Source organism: Microtus oregoni, unplaced genomic scaffold, assembly GCF_018167655.1.
Source record: "Microtus oregoni isolate MIOR12 unplaced genomic scaffold, Mior012 000025F_ref0000491, whole genome shotgun sequence".
Classification (NCBI taxonomy): Eukaryota; Metazoa; Chordata; class Mammalia; order Rodentia; family Cricetidae; genus Microtus; species Microtus oregoni.
In genome coordinates, this window is record NW_024543084.1 from 17,080,425 (window position 1) to 17,104,730 (window position 24,306).

At 44.8% G+C, this 24,306-nt stretch overlaps 1 protein-coding gene across 3 annotated transcripts in view; it reads right to left on the reverse strand.

The window, feature by feature from the left end:
- The window catches only part of Garnl3 (GTPase activating Rap/RanGAP domain like 3), a 144,806-nt gene that overhangs the window by 97,374 nt on the left and 23,126 nt on the right, over nt 1-24,306 (reverse strand). For 2 of the 3 annotated variants that reach the window (XM_041674703.1, XM_041674705.1), the window contains one exon: nt 5,623-5,692. In XM_041674703.1, coding sequence (XP_041530637.1) covers nt 5,623-5,692 — 70 coding nt within the window. Of the gene's footprint in view, nt 1-5,622; nt 5,693-6,667; nt 6,967-24,306 lie in introns of those variants that run through there. The other variant, XM_041674704.1, reaches the window with a different exon arrangement.

Genomic DNA, 24,306 nt, shown 5'->3' on the forward strand with positions numbered 1-24,306 from the left:
AACAGGGAGCAAGACTGCCAGAACGGAGGATTGCAGACTAGTAGCCAAAAAACTTTTTTTTTTTTAAATTTATGCCTGCCTGCTTGCCTAAATGTGGACCACATGCATGTACCACTCAGAGAGGCCAGAAGAGGGCGTAGGAGCCTTTGAAACTGCAATAACAGTTGTGCGGCACACACAGATCAGGCAAGTATTAGCCGTGGGACCTCAGACCAGCAGTGCATGGGACCCATTCAGAATTCATAGATGTCTTCTGAGCATCCACAGGATGAGGCACAGCCAAGCAACACCTACCTCATGTGGCTGTCTGTAAGTATTCACTCTCAGCTGCTTCTCACACAGCTCAGCACAGCGTACGGTAAGCATTAATAAATGTTAGAACCAGTAACAACAACAACAGTAAAATAAAGCCAAACAGGAGATGTCTGGCTCCATGTTCATACGTTAACATGCTGAAGATCCCTCTAGTGCTTAATTCTTGATATTCCTGAGGGAGATACGCTGTCCCCTTCTCTAATCTCTCAATTTGGGCGTGCCACATGGAATATGATTTTGTCCATAAAATGTCCACAAAAACAGAAGGCATCACCAGCTCCAAATGGAGAGAGCACAATGTTCTGTTAGGGATGCTGAAGCAGCATCTAAGTTGCTCATTAGCAAGGAATGGCCTCTGTGGAACAATCCCTCGAGTGCGGTTTATATTTGTGCCTCAGCTAAAGGACAAATGACTCCTTCCTAAATTCTGAGGGGGCTGGGTGATAGCTGGGTCAGAAAAGTGCTTGCTACACAAGCACGGGGAGCTGAGCTTGGTCCACGGAAGCCACATTTAGAAAGCTAGGCACCCATCTAGACTTCTATGTCACCAATTAAAACTTGTAGTGCCCAGAATGGGTTACATCTTGCTGAGTCACTGGCCAAAGGGGTCCTGCAGACACTCCTACCCCAAACATAATAGGCTGTGGCTAAGGGTATTGGTTTCTCTCTACAACCTGATGGTAAAGTCCTACTGCTGAAGAGACTAATTAGTCGTGCCTTTGAATACGGAGAGATGGAGCTGATGCCTAACTAGAAGCTCCATCCCTGCTGATAGCGTTCATGGGGCTGGAAGGTATCTTACACACTACTGGAGGAGAACAGTGACCATCAGTATCACCGACCCTCTGACCTACAAGAGCAACTGGCCTACAATATATACTGGTGTAATACTGGCACAATGTTATGGGACTGACCCACTCTTTTTGTCTGTTTAATATTGGGTTTAAGACCCACTTCATGAGATGAAATCCACACCTGAACACTGTAAAGTCGTGGGCCCTGGGGAAAACCTACTCCTGCTATTCTACTAAAGGAACAGCAATAAAATGAGAAATCTACAACTGTACAATGCAAAGACAGAAAGACTTCTCGGCCTTAAACGGGATTTCTTCATCAACTCTCCCCCAAGGCTCAGGGATAAATATGGTAGAATCAGAGGCGACTCCAAGGAATCAGTGTCTTTCAGACCAACAGGGCTGAAATAATGCGAACTCACAGAGACTGTTGCTGTGCATGTGAGACCTGCACGGGTTCAAACCACACAAAAACCCAGCATGGAGAAACGGTTCTTAAAGAAACGATTTGCAGTTGAAACCTGCAGGGAAAGGGAAAACCAGTTTTCTCCAATGGAGTGTCAATAAGTATATCAACCACGTTCTAGGGCAAGCTCTGTGCCCAGGAATAGTTGACCAAGACAGAATAGGCTCCATTTGTGTGTGTATATGTGTGATTTCTGTTTGTTTTGGTATATTTTGTATATTTTTGGGTCTTTTGCTTTGATTTTCATTTTTTTTTTTTTGGATAAAGAAAGAAAGAACATGGTGTTAAGTGGGTAGGGGAGTAGGGAGAATCTGGAGGAGCTGGGGAAGGGGAAAGAATGTGCTCAAAATATATTGTTTAAACTTTTTATAATGACAACAGCAATAATAACAGTATAAAAAAGCTGAGCACTTCTGAATAGACGGAGGCAGGAGGAATCTCCTGATAGGCCAGCCTAGCCTGACTGCTGAGTTACAAGCCAAGTGAGAGACCCTGTCTCAAAAAGCAACGAGTGTGGAACCTGAGGAATGACACCTGATGCTGACCTATGGCTTCTACACACACATACACGAGAGAGAGAGAGAGAGAGAGAGAGAGAGAGAGAGAGAGAGAGGAGAGAGAGAGAGAGAGAGAGAACAACAACAAGAAACCTTTGAGGATCTTCCAAAATGAAAGTTTGCAGATTCCAACCATTCAGACAGCATATATGCCAGACATTTTTGAGGCCACTCTGAGTTCCTAACAACAAAACCCTGCCACCATCAGAGGGAAGCATTGCTGTGCTTCTTTTCTGCACAGTGGAGTAGCATGCAGACAGAGAGTATGAGCTCACCCACTAAGACACGGACGACAAAGGAATGAACAATATTCCAGCCTGATTTATGATTACTTGAAATCACATGCAGATGGTAACTTCTTAGAAGCATCAAGAAGCAGGGATGTATGACAAACTGCAGCTGGACCGCACTGAGTGCAGGGGTGCATGACAATCTGTGACTGGATTGCACTGCTCGCAGGGGTGCATGGCAATCTGAGGCTGGACTGCACTGAGCACAGCGGTGCATGACAATCTGAGGCTAGACCACACTGAGCACAGGGGTGCATGACAATCTGCGGTGGGACTGTACTAAGTGCAGGGGTGCATGACAATCTGCGGCGGGACTGCACTGACTGCAGGGGTGCATGACAATCTGCGGCGGGACTGCACTGAGCAGAAGTCTATGTTGTGCTCATAGCATTTATCATTTTTACCACATCAGTTTCCTGCCTATCCAGTCAAAGGGCACGAACAAATCAATAAAAGCTACAAACAATCTTTTGCTGTCCCTGACAGCACTTTCGATAGAAAGTGATGAGGGACGGTTGACTGTGCGATAGTTGTGCCTTGCTTAGACTGTTGCCAGGAGAGACTAGACTTGCAATCCATCAGGAAGAAAAGTGGCATATGTTAAGGCAGAACACACAGCAAGCTAATGAGTCTAACTGTGTTGTGGTGGTCAAATAGGCTTGGTTCAGCTTTTCCTTTATTATTTTTCATGGGTTAAACTGCTCTCTAGTTTCTCTCAAGCTAGAACACTCATTCATTCAATCAATATTATTAAGCAACTAATGCTATTATTGTGCTTAGTACTGGGTTATATGAGCAAACAAACAGCTGAGATTCCTATTTGGGCAGAGTCTTAATTTGTGTCCATTCTTACGGGATTAACGGAACTGTCAGGAGTGAGACTACTAGTAGAGAAAGAACATTCATGAGATGCTTTTAAACAATCCACTGCAGGAGAGAATGTTGTTGATCCTCGAGGGTGGGGTGGGACATCAACACCCTTAGAGTTTAGTATCCAAGGGAGCCCTGGAGCCAGTCCCGCCATAGATCCCATCAAGTGGGGGGTGACTGGTGACCAGCTACACAGGTGTGATCTGGATCAACAGCATCAATGGCAATGCAGGAACTTGTTAGAAATTCTGACTGTGGGCTAACTCTGCTGCATTTGCAGCTCAGCAGTCCACGCCCTAACAGCTTTCCTGCTGACTCTGGTGTCTGCTCAGCTCCCCTGCTGCTTTCAAGGCCCATCTGGGTATTCTATGACTTCCACCAATCTGTAGAGCTCATGGGTTATATCCATGCTGTGTCTCTAAGCATCATCACGCTTGCTCTTCACGAAGGCTCCAGACTACTCCACCCAGTCCAGTCTTCATCTGACTATGAAAGTTCTACTTCCGTTACTGAATTTCAGCTTCACTACTGTGGCAGAGTAACATGGAACATGCTAAGTGCTGGGTGCCACTGCCTAATCTCAACCTCACGGCAAAACTATAGAAGAAAATGTTAGTATCCCTAGTCTTTTTGTTTGTTTTTTTTTTGTTTTGAGTCAGGGTCTCTTTGTGTAGCTCTGGTTGTTCTTGAATTCACCCTGTACACCAGGCTGGCCTTGAACTCTAAGACCCACCTGACTCTGCCTCCAGAGTGCTGGGACTAAAGGTGTGTGCCACCACCACCCCGTTTAGTATTCCTATTCTATGGATGAGAAAACTGAGGACAAGAGATGCTCAAGATCATGTCAGCAGTAAATGCTGAAACAAGAAAGACTTAGAGCCTATGCCAGCAGTCAAGCCGCTTTACTGATGACTAGTGACAGATCTGCGGAGATGTGAACCAGAGCCTGCTTGCTTTGTTACTTCTCCCGGCTGCCCCACCTCTGCCAGGCAGGGTCATTTGTTCATTGCTCTTATGGAACGCCATTGTCAAGGATCCTGCTGCCCACCATATCTGTTATCTAGTCTGTGCCACCTCCTGTAGCCTACTGTCTGTCCTTCATGAGGCCTTCCATGCCATCTTCCTGAGGCTCCCTGCTGGGGCGGGTGGCTCCCTCCCTTCTCTTAGCTCCTATCATGGTATTTCTCTATTAGCCCTTCCTACTCTGAATTATAGTCATGCCCAGGCTCCTCGCGGAGAAGCAGTGGTCTGGGTCAGTGGGCTAGGTGTTGACCATGACTGACAGCAGGCACCGAGTCAGTCGGCATGCCTTTGATGTGGCTACCCTTATTCTTTAGATGATGTATGGAATCTGCTCAGCCCCTTAAGAATGAAGACCAAACCTTTTATTTTATACTTTATACTTATATACTTATAATAATATATTTATATTCAGCCAGGCACACAGTCCAGTCTGTTATGTATGCTTAGAATCAAACAGAGGGCCAATGGTACTCAACTCTGTAAGCTGCTCTCCTAGTTAAACCCTGTAACGATGCCGCTTATATTCACAGTGGGTACCGGCTACTATGCTAGTGGACAGAAACAACTCATATTTAATTAACAGAACAGCAGAGCTAATGTCCTCAGCCATGATCAGTAATAACCAGTGCAGTTTACAGACACATTTTCTCGGAATGGTTCAAATCCCATGCAACTGGAAGACTAAATCACAATCCCATCTTTAAAAACTGAGTCTACCATGTTTTTATTTTCCCTCTTTAAGAAGAAAGTACACTCTAAAAATCATATCACTAACTATAATGTCTCATTATTAAAAAATTAGATACTTCATTTTAGACATTTATCATCTGTTACAGTACCAATCTGGCCCAACTAATAGGCTTGTAACAGGAAAATATCTCATATATTCTAACTCTTGTCCCACACCCAGAAAACAAAGACAAAATCAGAATGCAAATGTCAATAATCATTAAACTTTTAAAACTAGATCTGTAAACTTGCAAGAACAAGATAATATAAAAATAAAATGTTACCTTTCTTAATTTATAAGTTACTTAATTCTATGTACTGCTTAACAGAGAAAAATACCAAGCCACAACATATGTTTAACAAACTGGAAGACACAAGATTAAAAGTGCGTAGCAATGAAAAGAAATAAAGATGATCAAATAACCATAATCTTTCAGCAGCTACTGATTCCAATTAAATCATGACATGGCACACATACAGTTTAATAGTAAACATACAACAAAAGGGATTGATGAGCTTGGCAATTGCCTCTAAGTCTGAATCAATGAACCACTACTGAACAGACAGCAGCAACTTACCAGCTCCACAGATCCATAATGTTTCCTACTGAAATCCCCACGTCTACAGCCTAGGTCTTCTGAGACAGAGCTGGAACAAAAATGCTTCATCAGTATTACACATAGCGATCTGGCTACACACCTTCTGAGAAAAAAAAAAAAAAAGGCTGCTATGGAACAGGCTCGCAGTGTCCGGGCACCTCACTGCAGGGGAACCTCCTTGCAACAGACACCGTCCCCAGCAGCCATTGCAGAGCCAGGCTTTCATCAAGCCCTCAGTCAAAAGAAAAACGTCCAAGTCATCCCTAGAAGTACAGGGAATGATTAAATTAAAAATTTAGTTCATTTGAAATCAATTGAAATCCTCAAAGCTATTGGTGGATTATGATTTCATTCCGTATCACCGAAGGGATGGCAGCCCTGCAGGAACTTGAGGCAAGGGACAAAGCTGCTGAACCAGATCTTGCAATTATCTTTTGCTTAAAAGAGTGGAGTCTCTTTGTCCCAAATATGCAACATAAAAATAGCCAGCATCATTTAAAGCTGTATTTTAAGAAGGAGACAAAATTCCCAAATCCTCATAAGCTCCTCTCCCCTTCCCTAGCATTTAATTTAAGATTTTTACGTGTTAACAGGAGAGAGAGAGAGAGAGAGAGAGAGAGAGAGAGAGAGAGCAGAACAGAAAATATAAAAATCTAACATATTTATTTTTGACATGGCAGCAACTAATACTTCCCACCCCCCCCCTCCATCCCCACCCAAACAGGCTTAAATCAGATAAGCAAACTCACATGCCGTGGTCCAAGACCAAATAAAACAAAGATGAAAACTGCTATTGCATTTGCATCTTGCATGCATAGCTCCCCTCTCAAAAGGCACGTGCCTTATTGGCTACTTCGTCTACCTAGGACTCCACAGCAGAAAGCCCCCAGTACAAACAGCTTTAATAAGTTTGGCTTGACTATGCATGCAAACAGCTTTCATACAATATAAAACAGAATTCCGCCAGAATCACACGTTTCAAAACAGTTAGACTGTCACATGCAGAGACAGGTGCACTCAGTACCTTTTCATCCTTTCTTACAAGGTAGCTACATTTTCTAAATTACAGCCCTCCTGGCACAATTGGAAAGAGACCGATTCTGATGTTCAGCATCCACAGAGTTGATTCTCTGCCAGGACACTGTTTGATAGGCTCCAAGAAAGACAGCATGAGAGAAATGAGATTAGAGTCTAATGGTGTTCTGCCTCCACCATTTCACAGAGATGGCTGAATTCATCTTATATGAGAAAGTTAACCTTTTCTCGCCCTCACTCCTTTAGCTGAAAATGTGTGGCATATCAGTGAAGACTGTTTGGAAGGTGTGCCTAGGCTACTTTCCTGTTTGGATTGACATCCTTTCTCCTCTTACTCAAAACACACACAAAAAAAAATCTCTAAGAGAGACTAAAACAATTTCCTCTGGTTTATTCCAGTCCGGCCTCTCTGCCCATTATTAGAATGTGATCTGAGAATGTTCTCAGAGACACTGTCCTGGCCCTGCATTTGGTTCTAAGGTTCTCTCCTGTTAGGCTGGGTTACCGTGGACAGCAGAGCTCCTCCAGAGGCAGGTCTCTGCATGGCAAAGCCCAGGCAGTGTGGATGCTCTGCCCAGGTTGCAATCCCGGCTTTGGTTTCTGTTAGGACCACAATTAAGGTAGCAGCAGCAGCAGCAGCGGCTCAAACTCAACAAGCCCAACATGAAAAGCAAAGACAGGGGCTCTAAGTCCCTCCACTGAGGAGGTTCTGGGACATGTTGTCAGCTCTTTATCTTTGTCAACAGCCAGAAGCAAATATAGCAAAGATGACGGCTCTCAGTCCACGACTATATGCCACCCTAGAGTATCTGCCTCCCCTAGATGTCTCTTAGAGGGGCAACAGCACCCCATGGGATCGATCCAGGATGCCACAGCTATAGAATGCCTGCTGTCGGCTGCCCTTGCCTCCTTCTAATTACATTCCCTCTAGTGCTCTGCAGAGAGCTTGCTCGTGACAAGAACCAAGGTTGGGGCACACATCTGGGCCTGTAAGAGGCATTCCTCCTCCTCAGGTGACCACACGTGGGTTTCCAGGAGCAAGGGTCATCTAAAACTCTACAAGGAATTCTGATTGCTCCTGGCCCCACTGTTCCACCCACCGTCTGGCACAGGGCACAGGGTGAATACGCAATAACCAGTCACTCCTGGAAGTATATACACATCATCCAGGTCCTCCTGGTCAGTGCCTCACAGCATTTGTGGTAAGCACCAAGGTGGGTTGTCTGCTGCCATTCTCCATGATGGGCCTCTCGGTCTCTCCATCTCAGCAGGCCTGGCAGACAGTGTAGATGCAGCTGTGTGTACTAGACAGACAAACTTGCTCCTTTCTCTCAGACTCACTGTTGGACCAGATTTGTTTCATCTTTTGATGAGACCATGTGATCTAGCTCTAGTCAAGACAGGATGGGACAAAAATGCCATATACTACTTGCAGATCCTTGCCCTGGGAGGTGCAATAGCCTTCCTGGTGTAGTGGGGTGGGAGACTCCAAAGGCTTGCAGCAGGGCAGAGTTTCAAGATGAAGAAATCCAGGTCTCTGTGCGCCTGTGTGGATGGCATCAGAAGTGGAATGGGAGGCACACATTTACCAAAGTAAGTGTCTTAGAGGTTGTGATCACAGTCACATAATATGTGGCCCTGACAGAAGGGATAAGAAACCTGACTGGCGGGGGGGGGGGGCACTAAAAAGGCAGTGATCTGCTTTACACAGCTACAAAATAATTGGTAAAAGTGAGCTCTCCAGCAATTTAGAAGGTGGATCACGCACCTTAGCACCTTCGGAGGCTGCAGCTCCTGGAAACCAGAGCTGACAGAATCAGAGGGAAGTCATGTGCCGGTTCCCACTGGCTTTCACAGGGAAGAAAGCAGGGTCTGGAAGGAACTAAGTGGGTGCTCTGGTGTATCCCAGAAACACCCGGGAAGAGGGTGAAAGGGAGCGTATCTGCTCATGACCCCAAGACCAAGGTCTTAGTGTGGAGGGGTAGGAGATTTATTTGTCCACAGGGACAGAGAGCAGGGAATAAGAGACAAAGACAGATAGAGGATGAGAGAGACGGGGAAGGGAACAAGAGAAAGGGGGCAGGGGTATTTGACTTGAAGGGACCAAGATTGCCTCTGGATGACGAGGCACATAGGAAAATGGCAGTTTACCACGTAGGTTAATGGCAGTTTGTCTGATCAAACCATACTGGCTTATAAGGAACCCACAGCTTTCTATCCTCTGTTGAAACAAAAGTAGAACTTCTTATATCCTTAGTCTCAAATTTTGAAGTCAAGATACCTTTAAAATATATAGGTTGGTTTTAGTTTAGTAGCCCATACAATGAAATGTCTCTCTGTACTTAGCTCATTTACAGTAAAAAATTCAAAGAAAACACAATAGTATACATAATCCAGACTCTCTGTGTATATTCTATCTTTATGTGGCTTATTTTTATTCTATTACTTTTTATACAAGTTTAATATTTATTTTATTATCTTTACTCCTTTAATTTATGACTGTATTCCTTTATATTTTGTCTATACTTTTTCCTCTCTCTCTACATTTATACAACACTGTGACCCATTTAGAGGTACAAAGGGAAACTCCATGTTAGGATGAGGTGTTTAATTTTGATTGGGCATGTTAATTAGGTGAGCCAAAGGGGGCTTCCAATTGCTGGAATACTTTGATAGCTGGGCCTGGTAGTCAGCCTAAAGAGGAGGAAGTGGCCAAATAAGGGAGCAGACCTTGGTGGCTAGCTTTAGGGATGTAACCTAATGGTTTCCAGCAAAGTAGAGGGAATGGGAGAGAAGGGCAAGGCCTGCCGGAGCCATGCTTGCCATGCCTGAGCTGGCCAGAGGTTCAGAGGGAACCTCAACCGAAAGATTGCCTCAATTTGATTAGCCTATGGCCATGTCTGTGAGAGACTGATGTGGGAGTGTCCGCCTGCTATAGGGGGCACTGCCTGTAGGAAGGTGGCCTGGGCTGTCTAGGTCAGCTAGCTGAGCATCATCCACGAACAAGCCAGCAAACGACACTTCTCTATTGTTCCTGCTTCAAGTTCCTGCTCTGTCTGAGTCCCTCAATAGTAGACTGTGACCTGGCATTGTAGGCTGAAATAAACCCTTTCCTCCCTTAGGGTGCTTGTGGTTAGAGTGTTTTTACCACAACTGCAGAAAAGCAAGGAAGACAATGGATAAAAATAGTAAAGATAGAAATACAGAGAGCAAGGGTTTAATGGAATTCAGAAATTAGTTTCTGAACCCCAAGCAAGAAGCACTCTGGCTAGTGAAGTGTGGTGTGTCTGCACCTTGTTCGAATCTCAGCAGGAGAATTTCCTGTAAACAGTCTGTGGTCTGTCTCCTTACCCAGGAGCTGGAATGGAGGGGACCACAGAGGGTACAACAACAGGGATCTTAAAGAACTACAGGAAGAGTCGGAGCAGGACTAGCCTCCCTGGGCTGTGCTTTGGATGAGAAATAGCACACTGTTTGAGATCACTAAGCATCAGGTTATTTACTGCAATAGCCTTTCTAGTTGATTTTTTTCCTTTTGGGGCTGGGGACTGAACCTACGGCCTTGTGTGTTCAAGTGCTCTACCATGGAGCTGAATCCCCAGCACATTTTTTGTTTGTTTGTTTGTTTTAACTTTCTGTTTTGGAATAGAATCTAGCTAAATTACTCAAAATGATCTTGTACTTGGATCTTCCTCCCTCCGTCTCCAAAATCGCTGGAAGATAGACCTGTATCACTAGGCCTAACATAGTAATTTTTTTGTGCTGGATGCCTGGGGAGGATGGGACTTTCTGACATAGCTACTTTGAATGCCCCCTGCAACCCAAGAAACAGAATTCACAGCGGCTCCCACCTTGAGCAAGCTCTCTGTAGCTAACTGGAGGATGTGCATTGTAACTTCATTAGAAGGGGATGTAGAAGATGCACAGACCAGGCTGACTCTACCTCAGGATACAAACCCACTGTCCACTTCTGAAGCAATTTTCTTGGAACACAGCCACACCTATTATGGTCTGTCCATCTGCTTTGGCATTACAACAGTGGACTCAACTAATTCCAGCAGAAACCCTGATGACTTATAACGCCCAAGCTATTTACTAAGCAGCTCTCAAAAGAACACAAAAACAAGCAAACAACAACAAAAAAACCCCACACTGCCATGCCCTGTAGTGGTCTCAGGGCAGCCCATAACCCCACATTCCTAATATCCACAAAAGCGCTCAACTTGACTCCCTGGGAAGCTCTGCAACAGTGTGGATTCCCTGGTCCTGGTCCTGGTCCGAGGCTGTGCTCAGCCCATCTGCCAGCCAGACAAGCATCCCTGGGAGCTCTGCTGCAGGTGGTCACAGGTGATGCTTTGAAAACTGCTCTTTGGATGCTTCTGGAGTCCCTGGGAACCTGCTAACCATGCTACAGCATGTTCATGAGGAAGCACCGGGCCTAGGTCACGGTTTCTGTTAATGGGAGGAGGTGAGAGCCTTCCTTCTACCCACTGCTACAGTCATAGACCTGGGCTCCTAGCCTCTCTGGATGTCAGTTCTCTTATCTTTAAACTGTGGGTGAAAATACCCCATTTAACAGGATTATAAAGAATCCATAAGGAAAAGCAGCCAATGTGCTAAGCTGAAGCTCATCTGAATGCTTGCTGAATTATTGCCTCAATAATTAATCTCATTTTCTCTCAGGTTTTTAGAGAGATCCAGGTAGGGGCACTTGGCATAAATAATTAACTTTTAAAGGGTTTTTTAAGTAAAACTTCTTTCCTGATGCATCAGTAAGAGAGTACGATCCACGCAGCATGTTTCCTGGAACCAGACTGAGGGGAACGCACCAATTTTAGCACCTGATCTCTTTCCTAAGAGTGTTGGCCCAGCAGGGTGACTTAAGTTAGAAAATACTTAGGACCCACTGTTGACATGACAGAATAGACAAGTGAAGCCTGGTTAGAGTCGGCCACCAGAACCAGGCAGGTGCGGACAGGAACGACGAAGCTTCCAATTCCCTATATGCCATGTGGTCGAGGCTCTAAATAGCAACCCTTCTGTTTCAGCAAATTGATGTGTAAGGATGCTGGATCACGCTTTGCAGGCTTGCACAGTGCGGAGGACCTCCATGTTCAATCTCTACATATGGCCTGGGGTGGAGGCAAGCCTTCCACTCCACACGCGGGCTCCACCAACTGCCATTACATAAGTTAGATTCCTGGAAAGCAGGATGGATTGGGCCTTCTGCAGAGTCAAAAGCTGCTGAAATGGAGTAAGGAGACAGTGGAGGCTGGTGGTTCCCTCAGCAGGCCCTGATATCAGTGCCAACACTCACAACTGGCCAGATCCACGCAGCCAGGTTCCCATGGGTCTCAGACCCAATAATGGTTAAAACCTCAGCATCGATAAATACTCTCCCTGGGTCAGTGAAGAGATTCTGTGGAAACACCAGGCAGTTTCTGAAGCTCACCAATAAGGAAATTCAATGTTGAGAGCCCCAACACAGGGCCTTAGCCCCCCGACAAGCACACAGCAGGACACAGATGGCAGGGACCCCCACTGAAGGCCAAGGAACTTTTTAATGGTGCCAAACTACAGATTGAGGCTTGCAGGGAGTCCGGGGCTCCCAACAACAGGCACCAGAATAGCTCATGGCATACAAGAGACCAGTGTCATGCTCTCTGAAATGCATCAAGAGACACAGAAAAGCAGAGATGTGATTATAAATTAACTTCTAATGATGACATAAAAGAATTCCTCTAGCAAAGGACTGGACCAGAAAGCAGGGATCAAGGAGGACAGCTTCTGGAGGGAATGGATCCCAAAAGTCAGGGCCCTTTGAATCTTTTACTTTCAATATTTGTTTTTAATGTATACGGGTATTTTGTCTGTGTGCATGTATGTGCATCACATGTGTGTGGTTCCCTCTGGGACTAGAAGAGGCATTGGATTCCTGGGACTGGAGTTAGAGATGGTTGGGAGTTGTCACGTGGGTGCTGGGAATTGAACCCTGGTCCTCTAGAAGAGCAGACTGTGGCCTTATAACTGCTGAGTCAGCTCTCCAGCCTGCTAGCCCTCTTCTCCGACTTGAACGCTTTGAAATACAACCTTCCCGTATTTATGTGCACACTAAGCTTTAAGAAAGGCATGTATCTAGATCTGACCTGACTCTTTCACACAGAGTCCTACGATAACTGACAGCCTCTGCCGGTCTTCCGAACTGCTGCTCTGAAATGAGAAGCGGCCACAGTGACAAACACTGGGTAAGATGACCACCCACTCACCATGGAAGAGGCCATTTCTGATTAAACTGAACATGCGGTTACCATATAACCAGCAGGTACACTCTGGGGTATTTATTTCAGAAGAATAAAAATAGTACTCCCACAAAACTGTGTAAAACACATTCAGCGTATGTTTATTAATAATAGCTTCAAACTGGAAACAATCCAGATGTCTTCCCAGGGGCAAAGAATAAAAGCAACTGCAACTTATCGGCACCTTGGAATACCACTGGCCAACCAGAAGAAACACAACCACTATGCACAACAGTGTGGTTGACTCTTTAGGGAGCCGTGGTGCATGGAGTTAGCCAGTCCCAAACGTTTCACTCATTACAATTCTCTTTATTTGTTATTTTTAGAGACCAGCCTGGGCTGATTTTGAACTCACTATGTGGCTAAGGATAACTTTAAACTCCTGATCCTCTTGCCTCTGCTTCCTGAGTTCTGGGATTATAGATAACACACCACCACTCCTGGCTTTATACAGAGTTCTTGAAACAACAGGATTCTGGTTATCACAACTCCCACGCCTAGGGATGGAATGATCCTGTTTCTTATCTGTGGTACAAGACACAGTCATCTACCCACGAGATCAGACTGTATGTAAATCTGGGGCAATCTAAGCAAGACCAATGGGTTCCATCGCTGTTTCCTACTGAGATGCTGCTGTACCATCGCCATGCAAGATTTCTCAGTGGTGTTCTCTGTGTTATTTCTCACCACAGCTGCATACAAACCTGTTATTATATGCCAAAATAGAGAGTTTACCTAAAAGTTGGGAACACATCTGTAACTATCTAGCTTCTTGGGAGGCCGAGACAAGAGGAGTGCTTGAGTGAGCAATTCAAGGTCAGCGCAGGCACCTAACAAAATCCCCCGAGTGCTGGGATTAAAGGCGTGTGCCACCATCGCCCAGCCTTAGTAATGTCTTTATGTGGTTTGGATATCAGGGTGATTGTAGCCTCATAAAAAGAGTTTGGCAATGTTCTTTCTGTTTCTATTGTGTGGAAAAATTTGAGGAGTATTGGTATTAGTTCTTCTTTGAAAATCTTGTAGAATCCTGAGCTGAAACCGCCTGGTCCTGGGCTTTTTTTAGTTGGGAGACTTTGATGACTGTTTCTATTTCTTCAGCAGTTATATGTCTGTTTAATTTGCTTATCTGGTCTTGATTTAATTTTGGTAATATTTATCCAGAAAGTTGTCCATTTCCTTTTAGTTTTTCAATTTTGTGGAGTACAGGTTTTTGAAATATGACCTGATGATTCTCTGAATTTCCTCTGTGTCTCTTGTTATGTTCCTCCTTCTCCTTTCTGATTTTGTTAATTTGGATATTCTCTCTCTGCCTTTTGGTTAGATTATATAAAGGTTTGTCTATTTTGTTGATTTTCTCGAAGAACCAACTCTTTGTCTCATTGATTCCTTGTATTGTTTTCTGTTTCTATTTTGTTGATTTCAGCTCTCAATTTGATTATTTCCTGCAGTCTAGTTCTCTTGGATGAGTTTGCTTCTTTTTGTTCTAAAGTTTTCAAATGTTCTATTAATTCATGAGTGTGGGACTTTTCCAGCTTCTTCTTTTTTTTTTTTTTTTTTTTGGTTTTTTCGAGACAGGGTTTCTCTGTAGCTTTGGAGCCTGTCCTGGAACTAGCTCTTGTAGACCAGGCTGGTCTCGAACTCACAGAGATCCGCCTGCCTCTGCCTCCCGAGTGCTGGGATTAAAGGCGTGCGCCACCATCGCCCGGCTTTTCCAGCTTCTTTATGTAGGCTTTTAGTGCTATGAACTTTCCTCTTAACACTGCTTTCATTGTGTCCAATAAATTTGGGTATGTTGTGTGGTCATTTTCATTGAATTTTAGGAAGTCTTTAATTTCTTCCTTGACTGATTGATGATTCAGGTGAGCATTGTTTAATTTCCATGTGTTTGTGGGTTTTCTGTTATTAGTATTGCTGTTGACTTCTAGTTTTATACCATGGTGATCTGATAAGGTACACTGGGTTATTCCAATTTTTTGTCATTGTTGAGGTTTGTTTTGTTACAGAGTATGTGGTCAATTTTTGAGAAGAAGGTATATTCTTTTCTGTTTGGATGGAATATTCTATAGATATCTGTTAAGTCCATTTGAGTCATAACATCTGTTAGTTCCCTTATTTCTCTGTTAATGTTTTGTCTGACTGACCTGTCCAGTCGTGAGAGTGGAGTGTTGAAGTCTCCCACTTTTAGTGTGTGGGGTTTAATGTATGTTTAAGCTTTAGAAGTGTTTCTTTTATGTATGAGGGTGCCCTTGTATTTGGGGCATAGATGTTCAGTATTGAGATTTCCTCTTGAAGGATTTTTTTTCCTGTGACAAATATGAAATGTCCTTTATCTCTTTTGACTGATTTTAGCTTGAAGTCTATTTTGTTAGGTATTAAGATAGCTACACCCACTTGTTTCTTAGGTCCATTTGATTGAAACGCTTTTTTCCTAACCCTTTACGCTGAGATGATGTCTGTCTTTGAGGTTGAGGTATGTTTCTTGTATGCAGAAGAAGGATGGATTCTGTTTTTTGTATCCAATCTGTTAGCCTGTGTCTTTTTCTAGGTGAGTTGAGTCCATTTATATTAAGGGATATTAATGACCAGTGATTGCTATCACCTATTAATTTAGTTTTTGTTGTTGGTGATATTAATTTGTGTGTTCTTCCCTTCTTTGGGATTTGCTGCTGTGATATCATCAATTGTCTGTGTTTTTGTTGATATAGCCAACTTCCTTGGGTTGGAGTTTTCCTTCTAATATCTTGTGTAGGGCTGGGTTTGTAGCTAGGTATTGGTTAAATCAGGTTTTGTCATGGAATATCTTGTTTAGTCCACCTATGGTGATTGAAAGTTTCGCTGGGTATAGTAGTTTGGGCTGGCATCCATGGTCTCTTAATGTCTGCGTAACGCTTGACCATGACCTTCTGGCTTTCATTGTCTCCAATGAGAAGTCAGGTGTATTTTTGATAGGTTTGCCTTTATACCTTTATATATTATTTGGCCTTTTTCATTTGCAGCTCTTAATATTCTTTCTCTATTCTGTATGTTTAGTGTTTTATTATGTGGTGAGGGGACTTTTTTTTTATCTAGTCTATTTGGTGTTCTGTATACTTCTTGTATCTTCATAGGCATATCTTTCTTTAGGTTGGGAAAGTTTTCCTCTATGATTTTGTTAAATATATTTTCTGTGCTTTTGAGTTCAACTTCTTCTCCTTCTACATCTATTATTCTTAGGTTTGGTCTTTCCATCGTATCCCATATTTCCTGAATATTTTGTGTTATGCTTTTGTTAGATTTAATGTTTTCTTTGATGAACAAGTATATTTCCTCTATTGTATCTTCAGCACTTGAGATTCTCTCTTCTATCTCCTGTATTCTGCTGTTCATGTTTGCATTTGTGGTTCCTGATTGTTTTCTCATGATTTGTGTTTCTATAATTTCCTAGGTTTGTGTTTTCTTTATTGTCTCTATTTCAGTTTTCAAGTCTTGAATAGTTTCTTTCATATGTTTGATTGCTTTTTCTTGGTTTTCTTTAAGGGATTTGCTGATGTCTTTCAATTTTTTTATTTGTCTTTTCCTTCATTTCTTTAAGGGAATTTCTCATTTCCTCTTTAAGGGTCTCAAACATTCTCCTGAAGTTATTTTTTAGGTCATTTTCTTCTGCTTCATCTATATTTGATTGTTCAAGTCTTGCTGTTGTAGGGTCTTTAAGTTTTACTAGTGTCGTGTTGCTTTTTGTGGTGTTGCATGTGTTCTTAGCTTGTCTATTCATCTTTTCCTCTAATTGGTGTGGTTGTGGCTGTCTGGACTCTGGTGATTAATCTTCTAGGTGCTAGTGGATCCAAGGGTCATGTGGTTGTTACTCGTGGTACAGTCAGTGCCATGGTTTTAGTTTCCTGTGGAGTTTGCTGGCTCAGACCTGTTTCTGTAAATGTCCCTGGTCTGCATCCACTCTTGCAGAGGTCCCTGGCTTGGAGTGGTCCTGCAAAGGTCTCTGGCTATAATCTTCTCCCTCAGAGGTCCCAGACTTAGGCCCGGACCACAGAAGTTTCTGGTTCCTGTCTACTCCCTTGGAGGTCCCAGACAGACACCTGGTCCTGCAGAGGTCCTGGTTCAGGCCTATTCCCTTAGAGGTCCCAGACTCACAACCAGACCCACAGGGGTCCTGGCTCAGGTCTACTCCCTCCAAAGGCCCTGATTCACACCTGGACCCGCAGTGGTCTCTGGCTCTGGCCCACTTGCTTAGCAGTTGCTCCCCTGTACCTGCTCCTGTGGAATTCGCTGTCTCAGGTCTGCTCTAGTCCAGGTAGCTGGCTCAGTCCTGCCTCCGCAAATGTCCCTGGTCTGGATATGCTCCTGCTCCCCTGGAGTTCACTGTCCCAGGCCTGCTCTGGCCCAGGTCACTGGCTCAGTCCTGCTCTTCGCTGATCTTGCTTCTAACATTTAAACAGTGTTGTAACACACACCCTTGATAACAGGGACAAGTGATCCCTCAGTTATGCATCCAGGAGTGGAACTGTGGGGTCAGGTCAGGTAACACTGTTACTTTTCCTGCCAAGTGACAAATTCCTTTCCCCCTCCTCTCTCCTCTGAGAAGCTCACAGGCTCTACTTGCTCCATATCCTAGCCAGCACTTGGGCTGCCGGTGTGAAGGGTAGGCAAAGCTGTCTCAAGGAGGTGTGGTTCTAATTTGCTTCCCCAGGTTATCTGAGGACATTCTTCCTAACCGTACTGGCCACTGTTGTCATTCCTGAGCTCCTATTTCACATCTTTTACCCCACACCTTGCTTATTTGTTACGGTCTTTTCCTAATCACTCTGTAGAGCTTTATATCTTTTGAATACCAACTATTTCTTGGTGAATCAATTACAAAAATCTTCCAGACAGTGGTTTTACTTCTGTTCCTGGTATTGATCAGGCCGAAAAATCCTCAAATGTGAACGTAGATACTTTCAATCTCTTCCATATGGTCTTAATTTTTCTGACATATAAAATTCTCTGCCACCATGATGTCATGCAGTCTTATTCTTTCCCTGCAGAAGTTTTAAAGTTTGCTCTAAGAGTATTTTCACCTAAATATAGAAATGCCCAGTTCTCACTGCCAACTCCTTGATATGCAGCTTCAGGAGTGGGATCTATGTACCTGCAATTTTAACAAAAATACACTCCATCCACAATGCTATCACAGCCTGTGAAACAGTCAGGCTCCTTTCTCATGCACTGGATGCCAGCACAAGGCATTTCCTCTACAAAATCCCAGAAACCATCTCATCTCTGTCTCCTTCCCTGGGGTGGGGGAAGAACTCCAGAAACTCCCAGGTACAGAGACTGACCGAGCATCTGGTGTCCAGCCCCGTATCTGTGACTGAGTGTCCTTTACCAACTACTTCAAAAAGCTCTCTTCACCCACACTATGCCCCCACGGGTCTCCTTTCTTCCTGTTAAACAGGTTTTCTCTATATCAAGTTGCAATCCATTGCTGCTTAATTTCCGCCAGCTGGTCCTACATCGACACCCTTTCATTTTCCCTAAACTTCCTCGCCGTCACTTACACCCCCGGCCACCTGTTTAGTCTGGCTCTGCTCCCCTCTCTCCCTCCAGCCCTTCAGCCACACAGCCTTTCTCCCTCTTTCTTTAACTTGCTGAGTTTCTTCGTGCCTTACCTAGAATGTCCTCTCTGAATGTCACCTTCTCCATACCCCTTTCCCCTAGGCTAGAGATTACAGAGGGATTTGATTAATACCTGTCTGTCTCTCCATCAGAATTTAACCCTGTTGCTTCTGTTCAAGGCTGAAAATCCTTGGCACTTGACATAATAAATGCCTGGCACAGAGTTAGCCCTTAGTAGGGTTTTCTGAACAATGGATGGATATGTCAATGCATGCATGCATGCAAGACAGCTAGCCCTTTGGGGCCATACAAAACAAGTTAAGGTCATTTCTATTGCAAAGTCTTTCATATGCCTGAGAGCTGCCATGTCCTGGAGGTTGGGAATAACACCGGAGAGGAGGTCAGCTAACTGCAGAAGTGACCAAGGGTGACACAGGACAAACACAGACCACTTCAGAGCCCTTTCTAGGGTCAAGCCTAGAGAGATAACCCCTCTACTCATGACTCCACAAGTGACTGAGGTGAGCCGAGTTACGTAGTGTATGTAAGAAATTTGTTTCTGAGTCAGACACAAAAATTGAAAAAATGTCTTGGGCTAATCTAAAAGAAAATTCAGATTTATTTAAATTAAATTAATACAAGGCCTGTAGTATGACTGAACAACAAAAAGGTAGTGAGAGCTATCACAATGAGCTAATGTCATTTCATGACCAAGTTAGTGTTGAGATTGGTGGCTTTCCTAAGTAGGCAACGCAACTGAGACTGACAGACATAACACTAAAAACTCCATCACCTGCAACCATCAAAATTCACCCAACGGCTCTCCTTAAGATTCTTGTATTTTATGCATACAAATTATAGTTTAATGAAAAATATGGTCATGCAAAGAAAATAGAGAACTAGGAAACAAAACTTAGATGAATGAATATCTATACATTTAGAGAAGTTACATGCTCATAAAGTTTGTCTGATAATCCCACAAGTCACTCTCTTCTTTACTTTTAACAATACATAGCCTCTTCATGGGCCTCAGTCATGACAACAGGATCTGATCAACGAGCTAATCCAACAGATGCTGATCACGGTACTTCCCGCTGGGTGGAACGAGAAGAGGGCACATGAAAATACTCATGATGCTGTCTGATTTGAGCACAATAAAAGAGGAATAAATGCATCTGTGCCCCTTATCAAGAGCCCCACACCAGAGCATCCAGCAGCCGGAGAGGAAAATGTAGGAGGAAGCTGACATTCGCTGTGGGAAGTCTGGACGTCAGGGAAGGCAAAGTTCCATCCCCACTCTATATTCTCTACCTCGTGCCTGCAGATTAACTGGCCAGAGACAGGGTAACAGACTAACAAAGGCAAACACAGCCATTTCTAATTTTATACAAATGGAGGCTCGAAAGAAGGGAAAGGAAAGTCCAAAGGGACACTCAGATTTGGGGACCTAGTACCACTTTTAACAAGGGCACCGCACATTGAGGTGACTAGACAAAAGAGAGAAGCTGGAAGCTCCTGGGTGGACACTGGAAAGGTGAGCGCATAGAGCTGGTGGGAGGTGGGGCTATTTAGCGAGGTTGGTTATGCAGATTCATCTGGTGCCTTCATTTTCCATTTCAAAACAGCTCTCCTCTTGGTTCTGGAGAGAGGAGGGGCAACTTCCACTGGAGATGCAGGCCCTGCTGTTGGCAGAGGTAGGAGAGCTTCCTGTGTCTTGTCTTTCTTTGTTATTTGCAAGCTCACAATGTCCCTTACGCCAAAATGGCAGACTTTGTCCCCTCATAGTCAATACGAGTATGTCAGAAATGTAGTCTCAAACAAGCAAACAAAAACCAGTTTGCTGAACTGACATGACACTTGCCTTAAGGGAAACCCAGGAGAGAGATATAGCTCAGGCTACTTTTTAAAGTGATTTCTGTGCTGTATTTTGTGTGTGGCCTGGATTAGCTCTACTCTGGCTGATCGGTGCTTAGTTTCCCTCCAGGCACACGCAGACCACACTGTGGGGAAGCAGCTAACTCCTCCTTGGTGCTTTTACAGATCTAGCTATGAGCCTAAATTGTCTCCTGAATGCTTGCTCTCGAAGCTGGTGTCTCAGAGACTCTCTGAAGACAATGAAACTATGAAACTCATGGCACAGGGTGTTTGAGAGAAGGGAGGCTGTTCTTCAGAATGGACAGAAAAACTGACACCCAGAAATAGAGAAGACGAAGCATCAGAATTAAGAACATGCGTACATGCGTTACTCCAAGGGACAACAAGAGAAAGCTGGCTGCTTTCTAAGGTCAAAGCGGGGCTTACAGAAACGAGCGTGGTGAGGTGGATTTGGGCCGGGCCGCTGATGTTTAAAAAGTACACTAGTATGCGATCAGCATTTACACCGCGACCTTATGGTGTTCTGGCTCTGTATTTTGAGTTGAACACCCCAAATGAGTTTCTGGTCCTTATGGAGTATAAATCGGGAAAGAACGACATTTTCCAGTCAAAGGGAACGCCATTCTTAGCCATGGGTAACCTCCTTAGGGAGAACAGGTAGCTTTTGGCGGTTATTCCTGCAGGGGCTAGAGAAATACTTCTGAGCTCTGGGCATCCAGAAAGGGGCCAGGCTGTCCCCACAGAGAGCGAGGCCATCTTCTTGCCTGTTTTTAGGTCACACGAAGCAGGAACAAATGAGTCCTCTTCATTTAGGAACACCTTAACTCCTCCACGTCAATGTCAGTGATTATCTTCCCCCTCCAACTCACGCCACCTCCTTCCCTGGGCACTTCACTGCTCCTGAGCCTGCAATCATGATCTCCATATTAACAGAACTCCTCACAGCAAATCCCCAACTCAGATCTTTCCACCTGCAAACTGTAACTTTCCACAGTGAACACAGTTCCATACATACCCTAGCTGTCCCCAAACATAACACCCAGACCAGACTCTCTCCGGATCTCAGGGACCAGACCGCCACCTTCTGTCCTGCTATTTAGGGTCTTGCCTTTCCTACCAGCATCTAGCTAGAGTCACCAGGCACCATGTTCCCCTCCACAGCATCAACTTTTCAAAACCGTGTGATATATCTGTGTATCTGAATTTCCTTCTTCAGAGACAGTGTGTGCACCTGCTTCACAACTCAGCAACACAAGGATGCAAGTGGAACAATCCCCCTTCTCTGGCCCCTCCTTGCCCTGCCCACAGCAACAAGGGCGGCTTCTCGTCTTTTTACCAGACATTCTGATGCACACATTCTCAAAGAGAAGTACAGTCCACCTTCTTCTGCCTCCTTTGAATTTATTATCGGTGTGTGTTTGGTATGTTAGGCATGTGCAGAAGAAACTTGCTATCTTTACATGGGTCGTGAGGATGGAATCCATGTGCTGCTAGGCTAGCATAGCAAACATTTTACTCATTGAGCAATTCTGTCGATCCTCCCCCCTGTAATTCTGCATGTGTGTGCACGTGTGGTGTGTGTACATGTTCACATGTGTGTGAGTGAATGCATACATGTGGGCACACCAGTAGAGGTCAAAGATACATCAGTATCTTCTTTAATCACTTTCCGTATTATATATTGAAGCAAGGTCTCTCAATTGAACCCAGAGCTCATGGATTTGGCTAGCTTACCAAGTTTGCACCAGGGATCGCCTGTCTCCACTTCATGAGTACAGGGATTATAGACAAACCACCTGCATCTGACCTACACTTGTGGGGCAAGTGCTCTACCTGCTAAGTCATCTCCCAGGCCACTCTTTCCTTCTCTAACACAAAGAGCAGCATGCTACAACCAGGTTCCTGCACTTACAGGCTCACATCTGTGGACTGAGAATATCTACAGCCCTCCCTCCATTCTCTCAGCTCTGCATTGCACGTGTGCAGCCCCTCTCTTCTTCTCATTCCCTAAGCAGCACAGCACAGTGCATGTTTACACAGCGTCACATAGGTGTATGAGTGGTGGTGTCAGGATGATGTGATGAGCAGGAGATGTGTGAGTTACGAGCAAACTGTCTATACAATGCAAGGAATTGCATCTGCAGGAGGCCAAGTGTCCTGGAACGAGTCGCCCACGAAAAGCAAGTCATAAGAGCACACAACCCTATTCATGCCCTTGCTGCAGTTTCTGCATAGCAGACCTCGGTGGTTTCCTCATCTAGTACGGCTCCTGTGTTCTTACTCCACTGAAGGAACGTGTCCTGTTTTACCCAGCATGCTCCACTTAGATGGCCCTGGCTCTTTACTGCTAGTGACGACCCAGTGGCATCTCCTGAGGCCCCTGAAGCACCTGCAGTGTCTGTTATTCCCCGCTTACCTTAGCACAGACCTGCACTGTGGCGGAGAAAGCAGGCTCCAAACGGAGCCTTCCTCTGCTCCTTGACTGCAGTCAGAAGGAGGGACAGGAGTTGGGCAGATGGATATAAAACAAAAACTTTCTTATTGTCAGTGTTTTTCTGGCAAAATAGGCCAAGTTCTACATCTGACCAGGCTCCTCTGCTTTCCCTCAAGTCCAGACTCGTGAACAACCCTGTCAGTAAGAGGCCTGTGCAGAGGGACAGATGGTTGTGGCGGTGGCCAGGGGAACTGTCCCCTCATGACTATCAAGCTCCCACAGGAGACAGATGCGCCTCCATACCCGCCTCTAGAAGACTCAGGTGGGTTTTTCAAATGGAATCAGGAGGTGAAATAAAGTCTAAGTCCCCCAAGCAGCAGCAGATCCAAAAGATTGGGGCCACTGAAGGGTCATGGGAGCTGCCCAGGCTCTTCCTGGAGTGGGGAGGGTTTAAATCTGATAAACTCACCACACTAAAACCGCTGTCTGACATGCCCCCACAACTACTGGACGCAGTTCAGAGGACGTCTGAGCAGCCGCAAACACATCATTGCACAGTCAGACTCTCCCGACTCTGTCAGCAGGACTGCCACTCTCTGGCGAGACACTCAGGATTGGGGCAATCTCCTATATCCCCCTTCTCATAAAAAGGGAACAGAATGTCCCTAATTGTAAACAAAAAAGTTACCTCCAGCACTGGGTTTTCCCCAGGAGTACATGTGGTCTTTCAGCACCTTTGAAGCTATTTTTTTTTTAATGCCTACATAAAATAGTGCTCAGCAGTATGTCTTGGTGACAAACTTTCAAATACATGGCAATTTTCCTCAAAAGATCAAAAGTAAACCATCATTAAATCTGGCAGAGAACTGAGTCTGAGCTGTGTCATGGCTCCTTGATCAGCACAGCCACCCGACTCTCACCGCCAAGGCGTCTGTTGCATTTATCACCTCCACCCAGATTTCTGGCTCCTACCAAGAGGAATTCTCAGTAAACAGATGCCCTGATCTATGGTTCTGACAAAACCTCCCCGGTCATCTTTGTGGTGAGCCATACCACTCTCTTCAACCACGGCTTTCATGATTCAGCTGCATCAAGTCCTCTTGCCTCCTGGCCGCTCCTTTTCTTCTCTGAGGCTGCTCTGCTCACCAAGGTAAGGACTATCGCATTGGTCCTTCATAAGGCACACTCCCTGGGAGGCCAGAAAGAGCCTGTGACCCAGGCTGGAGAACTGGAGCCCTCCCCAGAGTCTTCACAAAGCTCTAAAGACAGTCTGGGCTGCCTGGAACCACATGGCACGGGGCAGGTGAAACCTGCACGTAAATGAGGTAGAGCTGGGGATGGAGGGGAAGGCAGGGGGTGGCAGAGAAAAGAAAAACCATCCTGACAACAGCACTGGCGACTTTGGGTCTCGCCATGCCAGAAGCCAGACCC